At 37.8% G+C, this 22,992-nt stretch overlaps 1 protein-coding gene across 1 annotated transcript in view; it reads left to right on the forward strand.

Annotated features, from left to right (window-relative positions):
- The first annotated feature begins 6,545 nt into the window (after positions 1-6,545).
- The window catches only part of LOC149241276 (protein NRT1/ PTR FAMILY 7.3-like), a 28,021-nt gene continuing 11,574 nt past the window's right edge, over positions 6,546-22,992 (forward strand). Inside the window, exons 1-2 of the mRNA XM_089370492.1 lie at positions 6,546-6,568; positions 7,164-7,277. Coding sequence (XP_089226618.1) covers positions 6,546-6,568; positions 7,164-7,277 — 137 coding nt within the window. The remainder of the gene's footprint in view (positions 6,569-7,163; positions 7,278-22,992) is intronic.

The raw sequence follows: 22,992 nt of genomic DNA on the forward strand, positions 1-22,992 counted from the left end.
CTTGTCAAAGTTGTCCAAATGTCGGTCCACGTCACCGTTCAGATGAGTGTACCATCATTAAGAGAGTTTTCACTATCATTTCAAGTCCCACTGGGTCATTTTACACTTTGTTCATGCTTCAGTTGCGCCTAGGTAAGGTCATTTCCCTCTCCCATGGTTTTGAAGGCAATTTCTCTTGGGCGGTCAAATCATCGGCAAAACTAGTATCCTGATGTTCATACACCTTCCCCTATCCTTAAAGTACCTTATCAAACACTTCCCATCACTGAGATCCCCCAAATTCCTCATTTTCGCACAAACCCTAGTTTCTTGCTACAACCTGGCAATTTTCTAGGTTGGACCTGTGTTTTGCCTTTCTGGACCCCTTCCCCTCACTCAATCTCTGAGATTTCACTTTCCCCTACTTCCTAACATCCCTCCCTACTTCCCAAAATTTCCTCAAGAATTTAGAAGCTCCCTATCCCCTTCATTTCGCTTCATTTCGACAAATCCCTTGTTCCACACATCGGGATAGGTTTCACTCAAATGATGTTTCTGAGCAATAAAAAATGAATTTGGGAAACTGAGAGAGGTTTCTGTCCGAAACATGCCAGGGAAGAAAAATATCCTTCATTTTTTACACAAGTGTCATGGTTTTGGAGAAATGTCAAAAATATAGTTGTCTCAGGAGAATTGATGCACCTCTAAAGTGACCTTGGGAAAGTCAAATTTTCTCCTAGTTCAGTTGGCCAAATGACTTGTTTGATGCGTCAAATGATAACTAGACACAAAGATATTTCGAATGAGCTATCATGAGCTCAATTTGGAGTTGAGGAATGCATTCAAAAGTTGACTGTAACAGCACTCTGCCTTTAGGCAGCCTCATTTGGCACATTTTGACCAGTCTTGGGAGATTTGATTTTTGGCAAGGCAGATGAACTCAAAATTGAAAAGTTCTAGTTGGGTTGGAAAGTAGACTCAAAGGCCTTTCCAACGTGCTATCCTGTGCCCAATTTTGAGACCCGGAAGGCCTCCAAAAGTCTCCTGCAAAAACCACTACGCACAGGCTATATGTGTCGTGCCTCAAGCCCAATGCACTGCGCCACTTCCCTGTGCGTCGTGCACTGGCGCAACACTAAAAATTGGGAGCTCCAAATGAAGAAAGGTTTACATTTTGGATTCAGCATGAAAAATCATGACTACTAGTGCATGGGCATGAAATTTGGAGCATTTTTGGGGCATTTTGGGTCATTTCACAAATTTTTGGGCAAAAAAGCAGGGATTTTCTCCCTGTGTGCCGCGCCACTGGCGCGACGCTAAAATTATAGAGCTCCAAATAAGGAATGGCATGCAGTTTTGGATTCAGCATGGAAAATCACGACTACTGGTTTCCGGGCAAGAAATTTGGGCAAGATCTGAGCCTCCTAGAGGTCAAAAACACCCAAAAAATGGCCTCTCTGCCACTTTTTTGACACACAGAAAGTAGTCTTGGGAGAATGGAGATTTGGAGGGGAAAATGAGCACCAAATTAAAAAATTCCAGTTGGATTAGAAAGTAGACAGGAGGAGACTTCCAACAAGTCGACTTGGGCAGATTTTGGACATCTGCAATTTCCCCAAAACAGGCCCCAAAGTGGCGGGATGCACAGAGAAATTGGCGCGGCGCACAAAGGAAAAACTGCCAATTTGCTCCCATTTCGCGAAATTTCGGTTCGTGACTTCTCCAAGTGGGCCCGCTCATCTACAATTAGGTTTTTTGGCACCAAAGGTGGCATTTAAAGTGTTTTTTTTATCCAGATTGGCATCTATCCAAGTGGTGAAGGAAGGCAAAGGGTCACTGAGGCCAAATGTCATGTTTGTGAGCGCTGCACCTGTAACTGATGGTTGGCTCTCCATCTCCATTTTGTAATGATTCAAGTAACTCCCCAACCCTTGGGCATTCTACATCTTCCTCACACATTCTATATATTGTATGCAAGCTATTTTCAAAGGGTCAAGGCTGGCTTGTAACTTCTGGAAGACTGTGGGAAAGAAACTTTGTTCACTGTGTATTTTTGACAGAGAATTAATGAAAGGCAGCGGCTCTGTTTCATGAGATTCTTGTGGTTGTGTGTGTAGAAAATGTGTTCTTATGTTCCATATGTATCTTGTTATGTTTCATAATTTCATTCACGTTTCATTTCAGTGAAATTTTCTAAGTGAGATTAGGTAGAATTCAATTTATATTGCTCTGCCTATGGGAAAATTTCATGTGCAGTGTCATTCTTCTATTGAAAAGGATTCATGCGACTATGCCCTTTTCACTTTCTTCAGCAATCTTTCCATTCCGCGTTACCTTAAACCAAAATTGCTGCTCTTTCTTCCTACCTTGCCTCACGGAATAATCTGTGCCTTCATTTTCAATTCTCTGTTCTTTACTAAGCGCCAGTCCCATATACATCCCAGAAGCTTGGTCACTTCATAAAATCTTTTCCAAAATCCCTATCCACTTACTAGCCTAAGGTAAACAATGTATTTTAAGTCATCTCATACTGTTTTCAATCATATATTGACTGAGCGTGACTTAGAGAGAGCCCTCTCCTGCTCTGGTAGGGCTAGCTACCAGACTGAGTGTGGTTTGTGGTTACCCTAATTTTTGCCTTCCTTCAGCCTAAGGCAGATTTAGGTGCTAACAGGTTCAAGGAGACACATTGGAAAGTGGCTAGAAGGATTCTAAGGTATGTCAATGGGACAAAGGAGTATGGTATTTTTTACACCACTACAAATGATTTTAAGCTGGTTGGTTACACTAATAGTGACTAGGCAAGAAGTGTTGATGATAGGAAGAGCATGTTAGGATTTGTTTTTCATTTAAGTTCAAGAGCCATTTTATGGGTCTCAAAGAAGTAGCCAATATCATCATTGTTAACAGTAGAAGTTGAATATGTTGCCACAACAACAATAGCGTGTCCAGCAGTTTGGATGAGAATAATGTTGGGGGATTTATGCCAAGATGAAGAGTGAACAACAACTATTTTATGTGATAACAATTCCATAATTTCATTATCAAAGGATTATGTTTCTCACAAGAGGATCAAGCACATTGACACTAAATATCATTTTATCAGAGAGTTAATTAAGAATGGTGAAATTGTGTTGTAGCATTGCAGGTCACAGGTACAGTTTGCTGATATTTTCACAAAGCCATCGGCATGTGAAAATTTTGTTTATCTCGTAGATTGTTTGGGAATTTTCAATGGCGGCAATTGTGATTAAGAGGAAGTGTTGGAAAATTAATCCCAACCATCGCGTTAATTAGACTGACAGTAGCCATACATGTGGTACACCTTTAATTGCAAGTTGTGGATTTTCTTTGCAGGATGAAGGACATATTAAATGAAGTTCTGAGGAGTACAAATTCCCCATTCCACAACAAACATCAAGCATTTAAGAAAAAATGGAAATTTAATGAAGGGTTAGTGAAATATGAATGGATAAACATTTATTCTGACATTGAAATATGTACTCTGCAACAAACATTTTCTGTAAAATCGTCCATCCTATGTATTAATGTTTTGTTGTGCGACAAATTAATGTGTTGAAATGTATGTTTTAATATACATGTGAAGAAGTTTTAATTTACTCAAGCGGATGTAAGTCTGAGAGGTCAAGAGGAGAAAATCATGAAACAAATTTTGGTGGGTACATGAAAACAATTTGTTACAGGGTTTTGTAGATAATTACTCTACAACTCCTGGTGAATGTAAATGGCAATAAGAACACATGTTTTACTTGGTGAAGGAATGGTAGTATCAATATGAATGTATTTCATGTATTAGAATTATAATCCGATGTTTTATTGTGTTGCTCCCAATTTTTTAATCTGTTTCCTTGTGCCTTAAATTTTTGAGGTTTAGCTCCATTTTAGTTGCGATTTGATCTCCACAACTGAAGTTTGGAGGGAGACTCCTCTGCCCCCAAATATTTCACCTGATCTGTGTGAATGGGCACGAATGTCATATACTAGTAAAAGTTGTAATGTCTTAGGTTGGTTACCCTTGGATTGAGTATCAAAAAATAAAAGTAAATAGCCATTCGTTTCTCCTTTGCTTGATTTTTCTCATTTCTTGGGTTTTCTCTCCTCAACGATCACACAAACGTTAAACTGTGATCCCCTCTCATGTGGGTATGCACTGATCTCTTGTTTTATATTATGTCACAGGTGTTGCATTCTTGGTGTTCTGTGAGACGAAGTTTCAGTAGAAACTTTTGACTCCTGAACTTATCATGACTTTGGATTTTGTAAATATTTTGATGAACATGGTTAAGCAAGGTGAAACAACTAATCTCATTTATTTGTGTTTAATTTTGAATTTTTTTGAAATTAGCATTCACGGTAAGAATTCTTATATTTTCATAGTATAAATATGTTTTTAAAAATTTGGAAATAATTTTATATAGATAGATTTTATTAAATAGTAATATTTATGTTAAATCTAAATTTTAGAGTGTTGACGATGTTTTATTCTCGAAATTTAAATTCATTCTTAAGTTGGAAAAAATAACTAAAAGTTTGTATATTTCACAGTAAATCTAATGATATATTAATAAGAAAAGCAATGGGCTACAAAGTTAATTGTATATTAACAAGAGGGGTTGCGCAGCAGCTAGTCCGTACCCTAAGTCGAAGGAATTTATAGAAGATATAGATGTTCATGATGCTTGCTCTATTGCTTCTATTGGGTAGTAAACATGTGTCTTGCTCTCCAGGTAGGGTTTAATTGTTGAAACTAGGCACAACTGGGTTAAAGTGAAAGGTCGGGAGTTAAAACAAGTAAAAAGGATTTCAGTTTATTGTGTGATGTGCACCCCTCTCGGGAGATGTTTCTAGTAGTATATGGCACTGCCACTCCTAGCTATCGCATTTAGAATAACCCTCCTCGGTTCTTATCCTACCCAAGGAACTTGTCTTAAGTGTTGTGGATGCTTTTGAGGCATCTTCAGAGACCTTGCAGATCCATCCAAGCCAAGTATGGTATGTAATCTCCGATATTAAAATCACCCAGCAGCAGAAAAGTTTCCTTGATCATTGCCTTGACTCCTTTATTGCCAATGAAGTCGTGGTCAGAATACTTTCTGCCGAAAGTCATTCTGCAAATTATATCGTTGGTAAGGGTCCACACAGTTTGGCCAATGTTTACTGGATGGTCTGAATTAATAATAATAGAGCGAATCATAGCAGAGACTTCCTCTTCTCTTATAAAGCGAAAATAATCCAATCTTTTGGAGCTTAGCATTTGTAAAACACAGACCTTACGCATTTGCCTCTAGTAAGGGCCATGTGGAGTAGAGTCAACGTCTAAAGAATTATACAACAAGTAATTACCTACAATTGATGGAGGTCTACTGGCAAAAACTAGATCATGAGTCTTCATAAACTCCCTTGCCATATCAGGAGAAGAGATGACTAAGACGAGCTTGGAGCCGAAGTAGAGAGACATGACGGGCTCGAATTTTAGAGACAGTGCTGCAAGTGTTTGGTGTTGAAGACCTAGTACGCACAACATATTTCTGATTATGGGTAGTGGGAAAGGCCCAGGGGACAACCTCCTGTTTCTTACTCTGATGAAGAAACTCCATGCCACCACCAAAGCAACCAGCGTCATTGCGAGTCTCAGACAAAACTCAACATAGTCAGGAAGTGGGCACGCATATCCCAACCCATTCACTATTGTTACTTACTGAGAATACAATATTAACAGCTCTACTCTCTTGACTAGAGCACACATACCTATAAGCGTCATACTCAAAGTTGATGATCAATTACTTAATAGACCCATTTTTCGGACGAGTGAAGGAAAAAATGAACCTTGATTCCATTGTATGTCGATGACTTACACGGAAAGTTATGCCACCACTCTCTTTTCACATGACAAAGTCAATTGGAAATATATAAATATAATTGCGATTTCTTCGATTGAAAATGTATAAATATAATTGTTATTACTCGATTATAATGACATTTAACTTTATTAATGACCAATAAAAAAAGTAATTGTGAGACTTAGTTATTTTATGTGTGAACAACAATGAAATATTATAACTTAGTGGTGAACCCAACGAACAATGTTGAGTCAAATTATACTTGTATAATTTGTCAATATGAATTGTCAACCCAAGGAGGTAAACTAGTGAGGTGCCATGCAAAGTATATGTAGGCTGACTACCTTGAGTGCGGTATTGTTACAGGAAAACAACTAGTGTCCCTTTTTGAATCAACAATGTTGCAACAAAGCCATTGAGCAGTATGTAACACTCCTATTTATTGCACTGTTGACTTGCTGATTATTGATTAGAAAGAAGTTGAAGGATCACTCAACAACTAATCATGCATGCTTCTGTTCATGCAAAAGTATTGTTACAAAAATAGTCATGAAGGGTATATAACAGCCCTTGAAAACTTATTTTGCTGACAATCATGCAAGAAAGAGATAAATAAAAACAATCATACAGTAATCATGAAATCAGAATAGTGTTGGCCAACAAATGAAATCATCAATCTACACTATCACAATCCAACACAGAGTAATGGCTGCAGGGAATACAGAAAGGTTACATTAGCTGTTGCAGGAAATCTACTACACATTGAAATTGAAAATCATTATAACTATATTACAGGAAATGGTTTGTTACATAAACGAAAAGGAAATCGTATCATTCACACACTATTATTACAAAGAAAAGTAAACACATTAATAAACAGGACAAAAATTATACATACATTTAATATACATCGGAGCTATGAGTGAAAGGGGACCTCCTTCACTCACAACCCCTTCCAACACGAAAGCATTCCTTACAGCAAAATTCCAAACATCAACGATATACTTTCTTATAAAATAAAAGTCGATACATAAAGAGACTGAGTGTTGGGATAGTCACACTTCGTCTCCTGATAGCGTGTGATACTATCTAACTTTTCAAAAGAAAATGATACTCTGTTTATACAATTTCCCGTAGCCATATTAGGCTGGAAATAAAAAATGTAATCTTAGCCTCGAACTAATTAATCCCTAAAATCGAATCTACAGCGAAACAAAACAGTAATTTTTAAGCATACAGCCATCATCATAACAAAATGTTCTTTCTTTAGTCTAATTCATGACTGCAAGCATGAATTTAGACTATTTGGTTATATGGCTGTAGCTGTAGTCCGAAATTAGCGGAGGCTCTACGGGAATTAGAGTATATGCTGGATCTTGAAATTCCAACAGGATTCTGGGAGGTAAACACCGTCTGCAGGATTTGCGGACATCGTCTGTAGGTTTTGCGGCTGTTGAAATTTGCAAGAATTTTTTAGTCATGTTAGAACAAAAAGAAAAAATATAAAACCACAAACAGTTAGGAGGAGACTTGAATGTAGGTAAAAATGACATTTAAAGATACCTTTAAGCCTCAATACCCTGTTGAGCCAAAAAAATGGAAAATATGGAGGGCAATGTATAATAAGATGACCTGAAGAGGTGTCAAAATTGGGAAATAGGGTAGGATATTATCAACAAAAAGATGGTAATCTCTGAACTCAACATCTCCCCCAGGCTAACATCCTTGCATGTCACTTATGCAAGAAAAAGAAGTACTTCTAAGAAATCAAATTTTGTCTTGTGCTGTAGGTGCTACAGCCAATTGATCAAGTGGGTGGTCTGTCTCACCTGGAACCTGCTTCTTATATTCATTAATTTCCTGTCGCAGCTGTTCGATTTCATTTTCCATTCTGAGGCTGTTTTCCCTAAGGGTTGCATTTTCTGCCCTCAAAACCCTTTTTGACACAGTCAATTCAACGATAGTCTCTTCCAACATTGTTTGCGATAACTTCTTTGGTGAAATTCTCTCCTCATGGGTATGCCCCTGTGATGATCGGGGTGAATTTTCTCCTTGTTGTGGTAGAGTAGATACATTTTGGATTTTCCTGCAGAGAAGGGGTAGGAAAAGATATAACTTCCTTCTTATCACTGGTAGCAGGTTTTACCAATTCTTCCTTTCTCTCCTTGCTGCAGGATTTTTCAAGCTTCCTGCTCTTGGCTTTCTCGGAACTTTTGGCAGCAGACTGAGCGGCTTGGCTCCTAGTATAGCGTTTAGAAGGGGTTACAGGTCCTTTTTTTTGGGAGCTAAAACCGAAAGTCTCCCTAGTCACAACGACCTCATCATCGTCGTCTTCTTCTATCTCCTCATCTTGGCCTTCCTCATCTTCCTGGAATTTTGCTTCATCGTCCTAGGCTATATCCTCGTCATCTTGAGCTTCATTGTCAGATTCATGATACTGGGTTTCCTCCTCTGTGGGTTCAATTTCTTCCTCTATTGACTTAGACACAAAAGTATTTTTCCTGGACCTCTTCTAGTCATGCTCTTTTTCAGCCAACTCGAAGGCAGACATTTTAAATGTCACCTTATCCTTAGATTTTTTAGTCTGTTTTGTCGGCTCGGGCATAGTTTCCTTCTTTGCTGAACTATTTTCGCGATCCTTTCCTTCCATAAATTCAGACACATTAGTTTTCCTGGCTGACCTTTTCAAGTGTTTTTCATCAATTTCCTTCTCTAGTTCCTGAACCCGTCATTTTCTCCCTGAGGATTTCTCCTTTTGAACTTCTTCGGGTTCCCGTGGATGTGACCCCTTCTTCACTTTTCCTGCATATTTTTCTTTTTTAGCTTCCAACAAATCAGGGTCTGTAAATCCATTTTCCTAGAGGAAGGCCTCCCCAGTTTTGGAATTCTTTCGCAGGATTTCCAACACAATGATTTTCACCAAACCGTGGTGATAAAGGTTCTCTTCAATATTATAAGCCATATCTTGTGCATCCATAGACATCTTAATTAGACACATTTTTAGAAAATAGGGTAGGTTAATAGGGTCGTCTCGGAACTGTCCGAGGAGCCGCATGTGGAACAAGAATACCAGGCTAAAGTGGCGTTCACATATGACATATTTTTGTAAGAAGAAAATGAGTCGTCGATACTTACACTACAGTAAATCCAGTGAGATGCCTTTGCCCCAACTCAAGTTTCATGTGTCTTCCTTGAGGAATGGCATGCATATTTCTTTGCCAAACCGACGATTCTTGAACCATCTCTCGTTGTCCCACGGAAGCCCACAAGCCTTTGATACCAATTCTTCTATTAATCAGAAATGGAGGTCCCCATCCTGCACTTGGTCTCTTTTAAGATTCAAGGCAAAGGCCTTCATCACCTTTGCATTATGGCCACAGAATTTCTGAAAAAATTGTAGCCATTCTACCTTCTCGAACTTCCTTTTGCTCTTTGGCCGAGAATCCAATAGTTTAGAACCATGTGGTTCATATCTGATGGGAGATCGCATCCTAGACACTTTCTTTTTGGAATCTTTGTTCTTTGCCATAGCACAGTTGAAAATAAATCAGGGCAAAAGATTTTTAACAAGGATGTTGATTGTAGGGATACTTGAAGTGTTATGTAAGGATTTGGCAGTGAGGATAATATTTTGGGGAATAGGTCATGATCATGATAGAAATCATGATTCGACCTTGTAAAGCAGGATTAGAAAGTGCAGGAATTGACGACCGAGTGAGCTGGAAGGTAAGTTCTAAGGAGGTGGTGACATCTGGCTATAGGAAATATCGAAGCTTTAATCATTATACAAAAAAAAATTAAAATACCATCATACCTTTCCTCGAGGCTTCCTTTACCATTTTACTTTAACCTTTCTCTGTTTTAATGATACTACCCGCGCTGAAGTTTCTTGTCCCTTTGATGTTATCGAATTTATCTCATGAATGATGTTAATGATTACTTCATGATGCTCCTATCCTGAGATGATTTCCCAGTAGTGTGCTGGTTGACATACTCTGAAATGATGAAATTCGGCCACTAATGAAAGGTTTTCACTGTTTTATTATTCCAAAAAAAAAGCTCATCTGATGACTGTGCTACAGGAATTTAGAATGACTATACCCATAGGCTACAACTGCTAGTTGTTGTAAGTATTGAAATTGGTCCTGTAGGAATTTGGAAGAAATGTGACCAAAAAAATTTTGAACTACAATCTTGAGACACTTCTGCAAAAATAAATATTCTTCAGGAACTGTAACACTGGAGATCCTGCAGGAACTGAGACAGTCCTTGCAGGAATTTAGAATGGTTGTAACATGCATTGTAGTTGTTAAGATCTGCTATCACCATTGAGTCCTGTAGGAATACTAAATCTGCAGAAACTGTGACTGTGATCATTTTCTGAAATTCTGCAGGAGTTCTGAAACTGAATCTTGTAGGTGCCCTTTTCTTTCCCATCCATTATGTATAGTCATCTGCACGTCAATAAAGATGTCGATGCCGAATGTGAAAGGTTTCGTTGGATTACCAGTCATTAAAGTAAACTGATAACCAACGCGAGGCCCGTCACCGTTGATGAGAGTGGGGGCTAAGGTACTCTAATGCGTCCTATCAAGTGTGAGTTTATGAGTTGATGTCGAACCCCCTATAGGATCCAGTTGTAAAGAAGCAATGATGATTCCCCATTACCACTGGCAAGATAACCTGTCATAGAGGCAAACAAGTTTCAAGGCATAAAAAAGCTCTGATCTTGAACCCAGATAATTTGTTGATGTTGATGGGCCAGAATTGTTGGAAGGAAGGCCTTAAGAAATCCCACATTAGTCCAACATGAGCAAATCATAGACTAATTTTCGAAAAAAATAGATTTATTACAATGATCCCAAGGAGTCTACTGTTCGGTGGTTTTAACAAGCGTGGGATAGTCCATGCTTGCCAGATTTCAATTTTAGAGTCTAAAATACTGAAAAAGAAAACTCCAAGGGGGCTCCTTTTCCATAAGTAGTACATTAGTCCTGGAAAAATGAATAAACCTATACCCAATGGACATTCCTCTCATGGTTTATTGAGCATGAGAGAGAACAAAATAAGATCATTGCTTTAACAGAAAATTAGGAAGAGGTAGTGATAGGAAGAATACCTTCCTTAAACATTTCTAACTCTTTCTTCCTTGTAATTTCCTTCAGAAATTCCTCCTTGGATTGGAGTTTCTGATATAACTTGAGTCTATGTCCATTCACCGAGAAGGTAACATTCTCATCATCAATGTTCTTAATTCTAACAGATCCACTGTCAAAATCCTTCTCAACGTCATAGGGACCCAGCCAATGTGTATTAATTTTCCCTTCAAAATTCTTAAATTTAGAATCATACAACAATGCCCAGTCACCTTCTTTGAACTGCTTCTTTTTAATGTACCTGTCATGCTAGTTAGCTCTTTGCTGCTAGATCAGATTTGTCTGTTGGAAAGCATCCTGCATGATTTCATCTAGTTCATTGAGCTGTAGGATTCTCTGTTGTTGTGCTTCGTCAGGATTCATCCCCAATCTTGATGTCATTCTAAAAGTTTTAATCTGAAATTCATTCGGCAATAGAACCTGTTTCCCGTACACCAGTTCATATGGAGAAAAACTAGTAGTTCCTTTCCATGTAACCCGGTAAGCACACACGGCTTCAAGATGTCTATTAGACCAATCCTTCTTGTGTACATGAACTGTTTTAGTAAGGATTGTCTCCAACACCTTGTTGGTTGATTCCACCTGCCCCTTGGCCTGTGGATGGTAAGGAGTGGATTTCGAGTGAAGAATCTGATACTTTTGTACAATTTCTTGCATTAGTTTGGACACAAACTGGGCACCTTGATTCGTAGCTATTTCCCGCGGTACCCCAAATCTAACAAAAATATCAGAAAAAAAGAATTATGTTACTGATTTCTCCATTGCTCTAGGCAGCACTTTTGCCTCCACCCACTTTGTCACATAATCAGTGCAAACCAAAATGTACTTCTTACCTTTGGATGGGGCATTTATGGGGCCTACAAAATTAAGAGCCTGCCTCTCAAATGGTTCTATAAGGACTTGTGGCTGCAAAGGAATTTCGTTTGATTGCACGGGTTGCCCTATCTGTTGGTAGCTATCACACTTCCGAACAAACTCCTTTTCATCTTTGAAGAGGTTCGACTAGTAGTAACCTGAGCAAAGGATCTTATAAGTTGTTCGCTTATCTACAAAATTTCCCCTACATGGTTTGTCATGGCAAGCTCTTAAGATTTCTTAGATCTCATCTACTCTAACACACCTGTGAATAATCAAATCATCTCCGGTGACAAAATGTTCTCCCTTAATCCAAGAATAATCAACACTTTTCCTAATAATCCTTTTCTTATGATTGGGTGAAATGTGGGGAGGAAACTTTCCTATAGCAAGATAATTAGCCATGTGTACAAACCAAGGCGTTTTAATAGATATGGAAAACAATTTTTCTTCTATAAAGTCATCATCGTTTTAATTTGAGCCTAGACAAGAAATCAACTACCTGATTTTCCTTTTCTAGCCTATCCACAACTGTGATGTCAAATTCCTGCAGCAACAATAGCCACCTAGTAATCCTGCCATTAGTAATAGGTTTTTTCATAAGATAACGAATGGCAGAATGATTTGTATGCACAAAGACTTTATAACTGGTCATGTAGTGTCTAAATTTATTAATAGCGTAAACTACATCAATAAATTCTTTCTTAGTTACCATGTAATTTAGTTCTATACAAGTTAAGTTTTTACTTATAAAATAAATAGCATGGGTCACAGAATCCTCCTTTTGACCCAAAATTGCTCCTATGGCTGAATCAGAGGCGTCAGTAGAAATGTGGAAAGGAAACTTCCAATCTGGGCCTCTCAAGATAGGTGCTGCAGAAATATTTTCTTTGAGCTTATCGAATGCAACTTGACACTCATCATTCCAATGAAATTCAGATTCTTTTGTTACCAATTTAAATAATGGAGAGGCTACTTTTGTAAAATTTTCAAAAAACCTTCTGGTAGTAGCCTACATGACAAGAAAATTACGGACCCCTTTTTGATTGGTTGGTGGGGGTAGTTTCACAATAACCTCTATTTTTGCTGGATCAACCTTGATTCCTGCATCAGAAACATGATGGCCTAAAACAATACCTTCAATCATAATCATAAAGCATTTCTCATTTCTCAATGAGAGGTTAGTCTCTCTACATATTTGCAAAACTTTCTCAAGATTTTGTAAATCTTCTTCAAATGTATCACCCATAACTATAAAATTGTCCATATACACTTCTACGCAATCATGCAAAAGATCAGAAAAAATACCTAGGAGAGCCCTTTGAAATGTGGTTGGTGCCTTACATAGACCAAATGGTAAAACTTTATATGCATAGGTACCCTAGCGACATGTGAATGTAGTCTTCTGTTGGTCTTCTAGAGCTATCCTAATCTGATTATACTCGCTCAGCCCATCCAGGAAGGAAAAATACTTTTTCCCTCCTAAAGTGCCCAGTACTTGGTCTATAAAAGGTAAAGGGAAATGTTCTTTTAATGTAGCTTTGTTTAGTTTCCTATAATCTACAAACACTCATCATTTTCCATTCTTATTAGGGATGATAACTAGTGGGGATACCCACTGACTATCAGAAATAGGATAACCCTTCATTCAACAATTTCTGAAATTCTTCTTTCACAATTTCTCTTAATGCGGGGTTCATTCTTCTTTGTGGTTATATTACTAGCCTAACATTTTCTTCTATGTAAATGTGATGAATGCATGTGTTAGGGTGAATACATCTCCTATCAGTGTATTCCCATGCAAATGTGTCTACAAAATTTGTTAATGTCTGAATTAGCAGTTTTTCCTATTTAGGAGTTAAATCAGAATTGAAGTTTAGGGATTTTGCAGGAAAATTTTCTACCACCTTACTCCCCCATTCAGTCACTGAATATGTAGGAAATGTAGATAAGAGGGCTGAATGTAGTTATGAAGTTGAACTATGTTCATAACTATTCTACAAATCATTAATGACATCTAAACTATGATTAGGCTGACTGTCTAACTGCTGCAGGAAATCACGATTAGAGATACAACAATTTATCAAATTTCTTTTGAATTTTCTTTGAGGCTCATAGCTTGGGCTATTGTTAAAATTAGTAAAGTCCCTTTCGAATCATGTTCTTCCTCTTCAACCCATTGTGTATTTTCTATTTTCGAGAGAGGTTTAATAGGGGGATATAAGTTAATATGTTTTGCCTCAACCCCACGGGTGATAGTCATGTTTCTAGACCTACACCCTATGTAGGCATTGGCCGTGGCTAACCAAGGCCTCCCCAAAATCAGTGGATGCCCTCCCAAGATTATTTCTGGTTGAATAATGTAAAAGTCTGTGGGATATTTCCAGGAATCCAAGGAAATGACAATGTCTTCTAAGACACCCTGTGGTTTTACTTTCGACCTATCTACTAATTCTAACATGGTAGGGGTAGTTAGTAAATCAAAGTATCCTATATGGGACAAGGTCTCCATGGTTATAATGTTGATGGCTGCACCTAAATCAATTAAAGTTTTTTTATAGGATAGTCGTTAATAAAGGGTGTCACTATAGGGATTCATAGATCTGCATACTTTTCTGTAGCAAATCCGGTAGACATTAAGCTCGACAATTTTCCTCCCACTTCAATAGTTGAAGGTCCTTTTCTGGGTCTTCCTAGTTTCTTGGTGCATAACTCCCTTACTGTTTTGGCATAAATTGGGATGTCTTTTATTTTCTGAAGCAGTGGAATTTTAATGCATAAATTTCTTAATTCAGCTGCCAGATCAAATTCTGGCTATTTTATTTTAATTTATGTTTCCAGCCCTTTTGGAAAAGGGGGCTGCACTATATTAGATGAGGAGGGTTCTTTTAGTTGGATTGGTTCAGGTGTAGTTTCCTCTTCTGATGTATTTAGGGTATCTTCCTCTAAAATTTCCTCAATTCTGTTAGGCTGATTCACCATTCTTCCTAACCTGAGATTAATTTCCTGCAGTTGTGCAGGTAGTTTTTGTAACTGTACAAGTTTCTCCTATAACACAGGAACATATTTTTCCTATAGAGACGCAGGAAATCCCTGTAGAATAGGAACATAAACTTCATGCAATGGCTCGGGTGTAATACAATAGGTAGGGAAGATGGGATAATTGACCAGTCCGATGTTGTGAGTGGATGAAACGGTTTTATTATTGGGGTTGGACACTGGCTGGGCAGGAATTTGTGTAGGGCAAGGTTGGTTTAGTGGAGTAGGTAATTGGAGTGGTTGTTGGGGTTGTACAACTTGCTGATGTGTGGGCTGTGAATCAAAATTTTGGTTTGAGAAATTATGTGTTACAAGATAAGAAAAATTTCCTTGCCAAGGATGTTGAGGCGGTTGTTTAGGGGGCCAACTCTACCAAGGCATTGGAATATTCTACGTTTGATTTTGAGGATAAGGAAATTGAAAATTGGATTGTGACATACCTGGAGGACGTGGCTGCCAAGGTATTTGAGGGTTCATCACATAAAGTGCATTGATAGCTCCTTGATCTGCCATGTATGCTGCTTTGAGTTGAGGTAAGGATGGACATTGATCAGTTGAATGCTCAACTTCATAAAGTTGACAAATTTCAATGGTATCAGCAGGGAATTCTCACAGCGCATGTTTCTTCCTACATTTGGGGTAGAATACTACCATGGCTTTCTCCAGTGCCTTGTGCTTTTCATGTTTACTCTTAGTTTCCAAAACATCTAAACATCAAGACAAAAAACTAAGAATATCAGTTTTAATATTTTCAAATAAGTTACTCATTTTAGACCTGGTCAATCTAGTTCGTGCAACTGGTTTAACAAGATTAGAAGGAATGTCTCTTGGTCCTCCTCCCATCATGGAATTTCCTCTCGAATATCTTTTGCAAAGTTCACACACATCATTGTAACTCAACTTTGATATGTCTCCTACACCCATCAAGTTTAAAACCTCCAGATATTCAGTTCTAATTGCCCTAAGCAAGATGGTCCTCTTGGTTTCTTTATCCAACTGATTCATATTAGTTCTTTGCAGATTATATTGAAACCTTTCTACCAAGTCCTCAAGACTCTCTCCTTCCTTATGAGTACCATCTCTAGTCTTGTAAGATCTCTAGTCTTGTAGTAGTCTTGATATTTTCTCAAGAACACCTTCTTCATTTCATCCCAGGTCATGATAGAATTTGACCTTAGTCCCATGAACCATCTGAGATCTGCATCCTCCAATGTAGCAGGGAACAAATTCAGTTTCTGGGAATTTGAGGAGTAGTCATAGCTTCTACACAACACATTGAACTTGAATAAAAAGGCATCTGGATCTTCACTTGAAGCTGCCACCTCGAAAATTAGGCAAGGCTGAAGGAGAGATGTTTTTCATCTAGGTTACTCTACCTGTCTCTATGATGGGGAACTCAAATGTGACCATCTTCTCCTCCTTCTCATCAAAGGCTCCATTGGTATTACTAGTTCCTTGTTCGTGAGCCATCTTAGTCGAAGAAAAGGTGGGACTATTGAAGACTACAAATCCTGCAGAGTCGAGGTTATGGAGTTCTGGTTCTTTGATAAGGTTCTTAAGGAATTCCTCTTCTGGCTGACCACTGAGCAAAGATGTGGTTTTCCTTGAAAGGGGGAATTCTAGATGGGTAGCAACAAAAGATTCTCCAACCAAAGGTTCTGCTGTAGATGCATAAGCTTGCTTAGGACTGTAGACCTTTGGCTCAGATTCTTCCCCCTTAACTACCTTGTTTCTTGCAAACTTCTCTTTCCTTGCAAGTGTATTAGTAAGTGGAGTGGTGTTAACACCACCACGAAAAAATATGGAAGATTTTGGGCCCTATTCATCTATTATTCAAACAAAACAAAACTAAAAAAAAGCTTACCAATAATCAGGACATGACTTTGGCGAGTGATTGACCTCTTGGGTGCGTAGGATTTGCCTTGTGTCTTTGCACTTTGACTCCCCCAGTCCTGAAAAATAAAATAGTCAAAAAAAAATTGACTTAAAGCAATTTCAGTATCATCCCTTAGCACCTCCTTCGCAACGGCGTCAAAAAGTTGAGTCAAATTATACTTGTATAATTTGTCAATATGAATTGTCAACCCAGGGAGGTAAACTGGTCAGGTGCCATGCAAAGTATATGCAAGCTGACTACCTTGAGTGTGGTATCATTACAGGAAAACAACTAATGTCCCTGTCTGAATCAATAATGTTGCAGCAAAGCCATTGAGCAATATATAAGAATCCTCTTTATAGCACTATTGACCTACTAATTATTGACCAAAAAGAAGGTGAAGGATCACTCAACAACTAATCATGCATGCTTCTATTCTTGCAAAAGTGTTGTTACAACAATCTTCATGAAGGGTATATAACAACCCTTGACAACTTATTTTGCTGACAATCATGCAAGAAAGAGATAAATAAAAACAATCATACAGTAATCGTGAAATTAGAACAATGTTGGCCAACAAATGAAATCATCAATCTACATTACCACAATACAACACAGAGTAATGGCTACAGGGAATACATAAAGGTTAAATTATATATTGCAGGAAATCTACTGCACATTGAAATCAAAAATCATTATAACTATATTACAAGAAATGGTTTTTTACATAAATTAAAAGGAAATTGTATCATTCACACACTTTTATTAAAAAGAAAAGTAAACGCATTAATAAACATGACAAAAATTATACATACATTTAATATACACCAAAGCTGTGAGTGAAGGGGGTCCTCCTTCACTCACAACCCCTTCAAACATGAAAGAGTTGCTTACAGCAGAATGCCAAGCATCAACGATATACTTTCTTATAAAATAAAAGTCGATACATAAAGAGACTAAGTGCTGGGACAGTCACACTTCATCTCCTGATAGCGTCGGATACTGTCTAACTTTTCAAAAGAAAATGAGACTATGTTTATAAAATTTCCCACCTCCATATTAGGCTAGATATAACAAATGTAATCTCAACCTATAACTGATTAATCTCTAATATCAAATCTACAGCAAAACAAAATAGTAATTTTTAGGCATACAACCATCATCATAACAAAATGTTCTTTGTTTAGTCTAATTCATGACTGCAAGCATGAATTTAGACTATTTGGTTATATGGTTGTAGTTGTAGTCCGAAATTAGTGGAGGCTCTGCGGGAATTAGAGTATCTACTGGATCCCGAAATTCCTGCAGGATTCTCGGAGATAAACATCATCTGCAGGATTTGCATCTATTAAAATCTGCAAGAAATTCTGAGTCATGTTAAAAAAAAAAGATAAAAGATAAAAGCACAAACAATTAGGAGGAGACTCGAGTGCAGGTAAAAATGACATATAAAGATGTTTCATCATATCTTTAAGCCTCGATACCCTTTTGAGCCAAAAAGACAGAAAGTATGGAGGGCCAGGTATAATAAGATGGAAAAAAGGTGTCAAAATGGGGAAATAGGGTAGGATTTTACCAGCAAAAATATGGTAATCTCTAAACTCAACAAATGATATTGCACGCCACTTCCTGAATCCAGCCACATCACGTAAGCACAAAGATGCGACGTCACAAATGAAGGTCCCACCGTCCTGTGCTAGTGTCAAAGAAAGAAGGAAGTACGTCGAGAAGCATAGCGGCACCCACATGATTTTTTTGTCATGAGAAACACAACCACATATCTTTCATGTTTAACACCAACCTACGTGCATACCAAATTCCTTATCATGATAAACACCAACCTGCCTTATTACGTTAAACACAAGCAACAAAAAACCTACCTAATGGAGCAATCCCTTATCTCTGTCAAATATGTTGTCATAGCCAGCAACTCTTGGAAGCTCATGTGGTAATCAAATTATGGTTTTATAAATTCTTGTTCTTCGTAATTTGAATTAGTGGGCATCCATTCCAGTTTTGATATTTTCTTTTTGCTTATTGAGCACTCCTAATTTCCCCAGGAATGGTCATCGCCAAAGAAAGAAGGTACCACATAGATGTTACTAGTCAGGATTCTCATGAATTGGCTTGAGCTTATGATGTTCTTGGCCTTTGAAGCACTAGGATGCGATGGAAATCTTGAAGTGATTTATAAGGTGCCTAAGATGCTTCTAGAGATGCTGCGACCTGTGAATGGATGTGAGCCATTTTCTACACAAATGAGGAGGGCCTATGTTGCTCACATTTCTAGTGTGTCGAAGCAGGAAGCAACAAGTGGCAAGCCGGGGTGATTCAAGCAGCCATCCAGTTTATTGAACTAGTCAGCAGGTAACGAACTCAAAGCCATCATTAGGGACCCCATCCCAGGAGGGTGGTTAGAAGGCAAGGTGATTCTATGTGCACTACCAGTTTCATGTTCCCTTCATAAACAATTATATACATAGACGAAGGACATTGACAATAATACAACCCTGAGTTGGTTGGTGAATCAACAGTGAAAGAGGGGATGAATAGTAGTGGTCTCCGCAAGTTTACCTCCCTCCAATTGAAGCTTATGAATCTCCTCACCTCCCTCCACAGAAGACATCTCCTGCCTCCATCAGTGTGGAGACCTACCTGCACGGGGACATATCAGTTAGCAACGCCTGCTAATAGTCTGGCTCTCATATGCATCCCTAGGGGCATCAGGTTACCACCAACCCTTCCATAACTATAGAAAATAGGCCCACCTTACATGTTACATAAGTGATATTGCTACAACAAATAAATAGCTATGTAGGCAGATCACTGATGCTAGTAGTTCATTTCGCTTCACGTCATTTCCATTATGTGGGTGGAACATGAACCGGGTGAATAGCTGAACACCTGGCCCTACTCCCGCTGACAGGATTTAGTAGGGAATTGACCGAAGGGACTAGTGAATAGCAAGAAAAACCAAAGAGGTATATTTTGCATTGCTTTGAAAATACATGACAGAGCAACCCCATTTCATCAGACACCATCTCACATGCACAACGCCATCTGTCTCTGTTCTATGCCATCACATGCACAACACCATCTATCCCTGTTCTACGCCATCTGTCTCTGTTCTGGTTCTATCTCTGTTCTGGTTCTATAGTCATGTTCCAAGATTATAAAATAGCATTTAATATTTATGAACTAATGTTAGTAATATTTTCCTGATATAAAATGTTAATTAAATAGATGGAATATCCTATGAAGAATAGGAAAAATATCATGGCTATAGCCTCTTCCCCTTGGGAAGAGGCCAAATAATATGGTGAAACGATATGCCCCTAAAAACTTTGGTTTATAAGTCATCCTGACTAATAACAAACATGTCAATTAATGGTTTACATCACCAATCAATTACTATAATCCCATGCCATTTCCAGATGGTATGGACTAATAAGGAAATCAATAGGATATGCAAAATTCCTAGTTATGGCACAATTTCCCTCTCATCTCAAAATTGACTTGCTCCTCGATATCATTTAAATAATCTTGGTTTCCAATAATATGTAAACTTTCGATACTTGGAATTCCACATCATTGTATATATGCATTTATTTTCACAGAGCTTGTAGATATTTGCGCTCTGCTTTATTTTTCATATATCAATAAAGCATGTCCTTTTTGGTGTTTATGTACAATGCCAAGCAATAATTTTACAGTTATAGCAATTTTGAAATGTATTGAAATAACATGAACAAATAGGATGTTCTTACTTGCATTTGCATTTTTGGGATAGGATGTTCTAGGATGTTCTTACTTAAATAATCAGAAGTATATTAATAAAGTTTCATTTAATTTGTTTTGGTTATGGGATATACATTAGTTGTTTGATATGTAGTTTATTTTGTATAATTTTTTGGTATAATTTTTAAGTTTTAATTTTATAGAGAATTTAATAGACAAAGATAATTCTAATGATAAAAATTAATAATAATATTTATTCCATCTTTTAGATGTTGTTATCTCACAAACCCACTTGTCAGTGGATGTGGAAATACTTCCCCATAGTATTCTTTATTAAGACATGTAGTAGATACAAGTAGTCTCCTCAATATACTGCATGGTGCATGGGTTTTACATTTATTAAAGAGTTCAATTGATTAATAGATGGGAAAGGAAAGTAGCTTCTTGGTGGGATTTCAGAGAAGATTGTGGTATTTTCATGGGTAAGCTAGTTTACCATTGTCTTTTCACTCATTTGGAATTTATGAGGCTACATTCAATCAAATTTTATCCATGGATACTATCATGATAGAGGAAACCACATCATTGTCCATGGTTAATAGTGGCTAATGACTATATAACTTAAGGCTTGAGAGGTTTCCGAATTTCAAGAATTCTTCCCATTCTCATTTTCAGCTATTAGAGATGGGAATTTAGCCCCTTGGTTTTAGCCTAGCTTAACAGAGTTTCAATTGATAACAGTGGAGAGCCTCTTGGAATGTAGGAAGGAAAAGTTGGCCCAACCAAGTTATTTCTTCATTCCTCACCGTGGTTTGTGCCCTCTCTTAGCACTTCTATGTTATCACAATTACATGTCTATGGCCCTCGAGGAAGTTGCCTTATACACTTGACCAACAAATGCTTTGAGCCATTCTTGGCCTTCTAGGTAAGCTACATGCATGGCCTTGTTGCTTAGCGTGGCCTAGGTATGATATGTTTTTCCTATTCCTTATTTTCAATCCTAACATTTTCCTTGTATCAGACGTTTCCATCATCTTTGACTCAAATAACCGTAAAGCTCTTTCCTCTGTTGGGTATAGATAACTTCTGGAGTAGATTTGATCTTCCACCACCATTTTGGCATTCCCCACTTGGCACTCCGCTTGTTCCGCTCCATCTTTCAATTATATCACTTTGACCTACCGTTGGTTTCATGGGGCATCCACTCACATCATATCCCTTTTCTTCTTTTATTTCCTCATCATGCTCAAGCAATAAGCTAGACTGCAAAGTGGCACAACCTATTTCCAACAATGAGACTATTCCACAACCTAAATGAAAATTAGAATATTGGCCATGAGATACAAATATTTGAATCCCTAGCTAGTTGAGTGCAAAATTACAAAGGTGGAATGGTAACTAGCTAGTGAGAAACACACCCTTACTAACACAAAGTTTCTTGTGGAAGTAGTGAAGTAGGAACCTAATATGGGTCACACCAGAGGTCATTATAATCATTACATGTATAGTGTGGACTTTGCTAGCATCTTAAGTTCCTCTTGGGAAGAGTAGACATCAATGAAATCAAGGAAGATTATAATATTCACTCTAAATCTGATGCATTGGCATATGATAGCAATGGACAACTGGCCTAATCTACTAGAGAAACACACAGACATACCTCCCAATCCTGGTTGCTCTCCAAGAAACAACAAGGAGCCCATGCCACTTGAAGTGAATGATTCAAATAAGTCAACAAAAATGTTTCTCTATTTCTTTGTCTTTAGTTTTTTTATGTTTGAGTTAAATAGTGTACTAGTTGGGAATGGAATTATTTTTTTGTTGGGAGTGGTGCTAGTGGCCTAGAATTTAGGATCTATGCTTTTTTTTTAAGCCTTTGAACATTCTCTTATCTTTTGATCTTTTTAAAGAAATGAAGTTCTTCATCAAGCATGCTTTTCCAATAGTATGTACAAAAACGTTTCAGTACCTATGGATGCAAATCACTTATTCCAAGTAGTGAAAACTTACTCCACAAAAAAAGAAACAAAAAAAAAAAGGTCCATCATAACTAGTCAAATTTTATAAATAAATTGGAAATAAGTACTAACTATAAAAATAAAAAAATTAATAATAACATCTATTCCAACCTACAATTGGTATAGTCAAGTCCCACTAGCACAAATGGTTGAGGATGTGCCTCGTCAGCAAGGCGACCCAGGATCAAATCTAGTGAGGGGTGGTTGTGCCCTGTACTAGGGGGAGGAGACATGCTAAAAAATCTAGTTAGAGCTGGTGTGGCCCAAATTATATGTGATCCCAACTCATATGTGTGGCCCAAGTCATATGTGATCCCTGGGTAGCCCAGCTCCTCAAGCCACAGGTCAAGCCTAGAGGATCACATACAAGTTGACAAAAAAGAAACATACAACTTGTATAATTTAATATGTGCAAAGTATGGAATAATATATGTAACTCAGATCCCTGATGGGGTGATATCCCTATCGTT

The sequence above is a fragment of the Pinus tabuliformis genome, chromosome 8 (genome assembly GCF_031772625.1).
Source record: "Pinus tabuliformis cultivar Carrire ecotype Pingquan chromosome 8, CPIR1, whole genome shotgun sequence".
NCBI lineage: Eukaryota > Viridiplantae > Streptophyta > Pinopsida > Pinales > Pinaceae > Pinus > Pinus tabuliformis.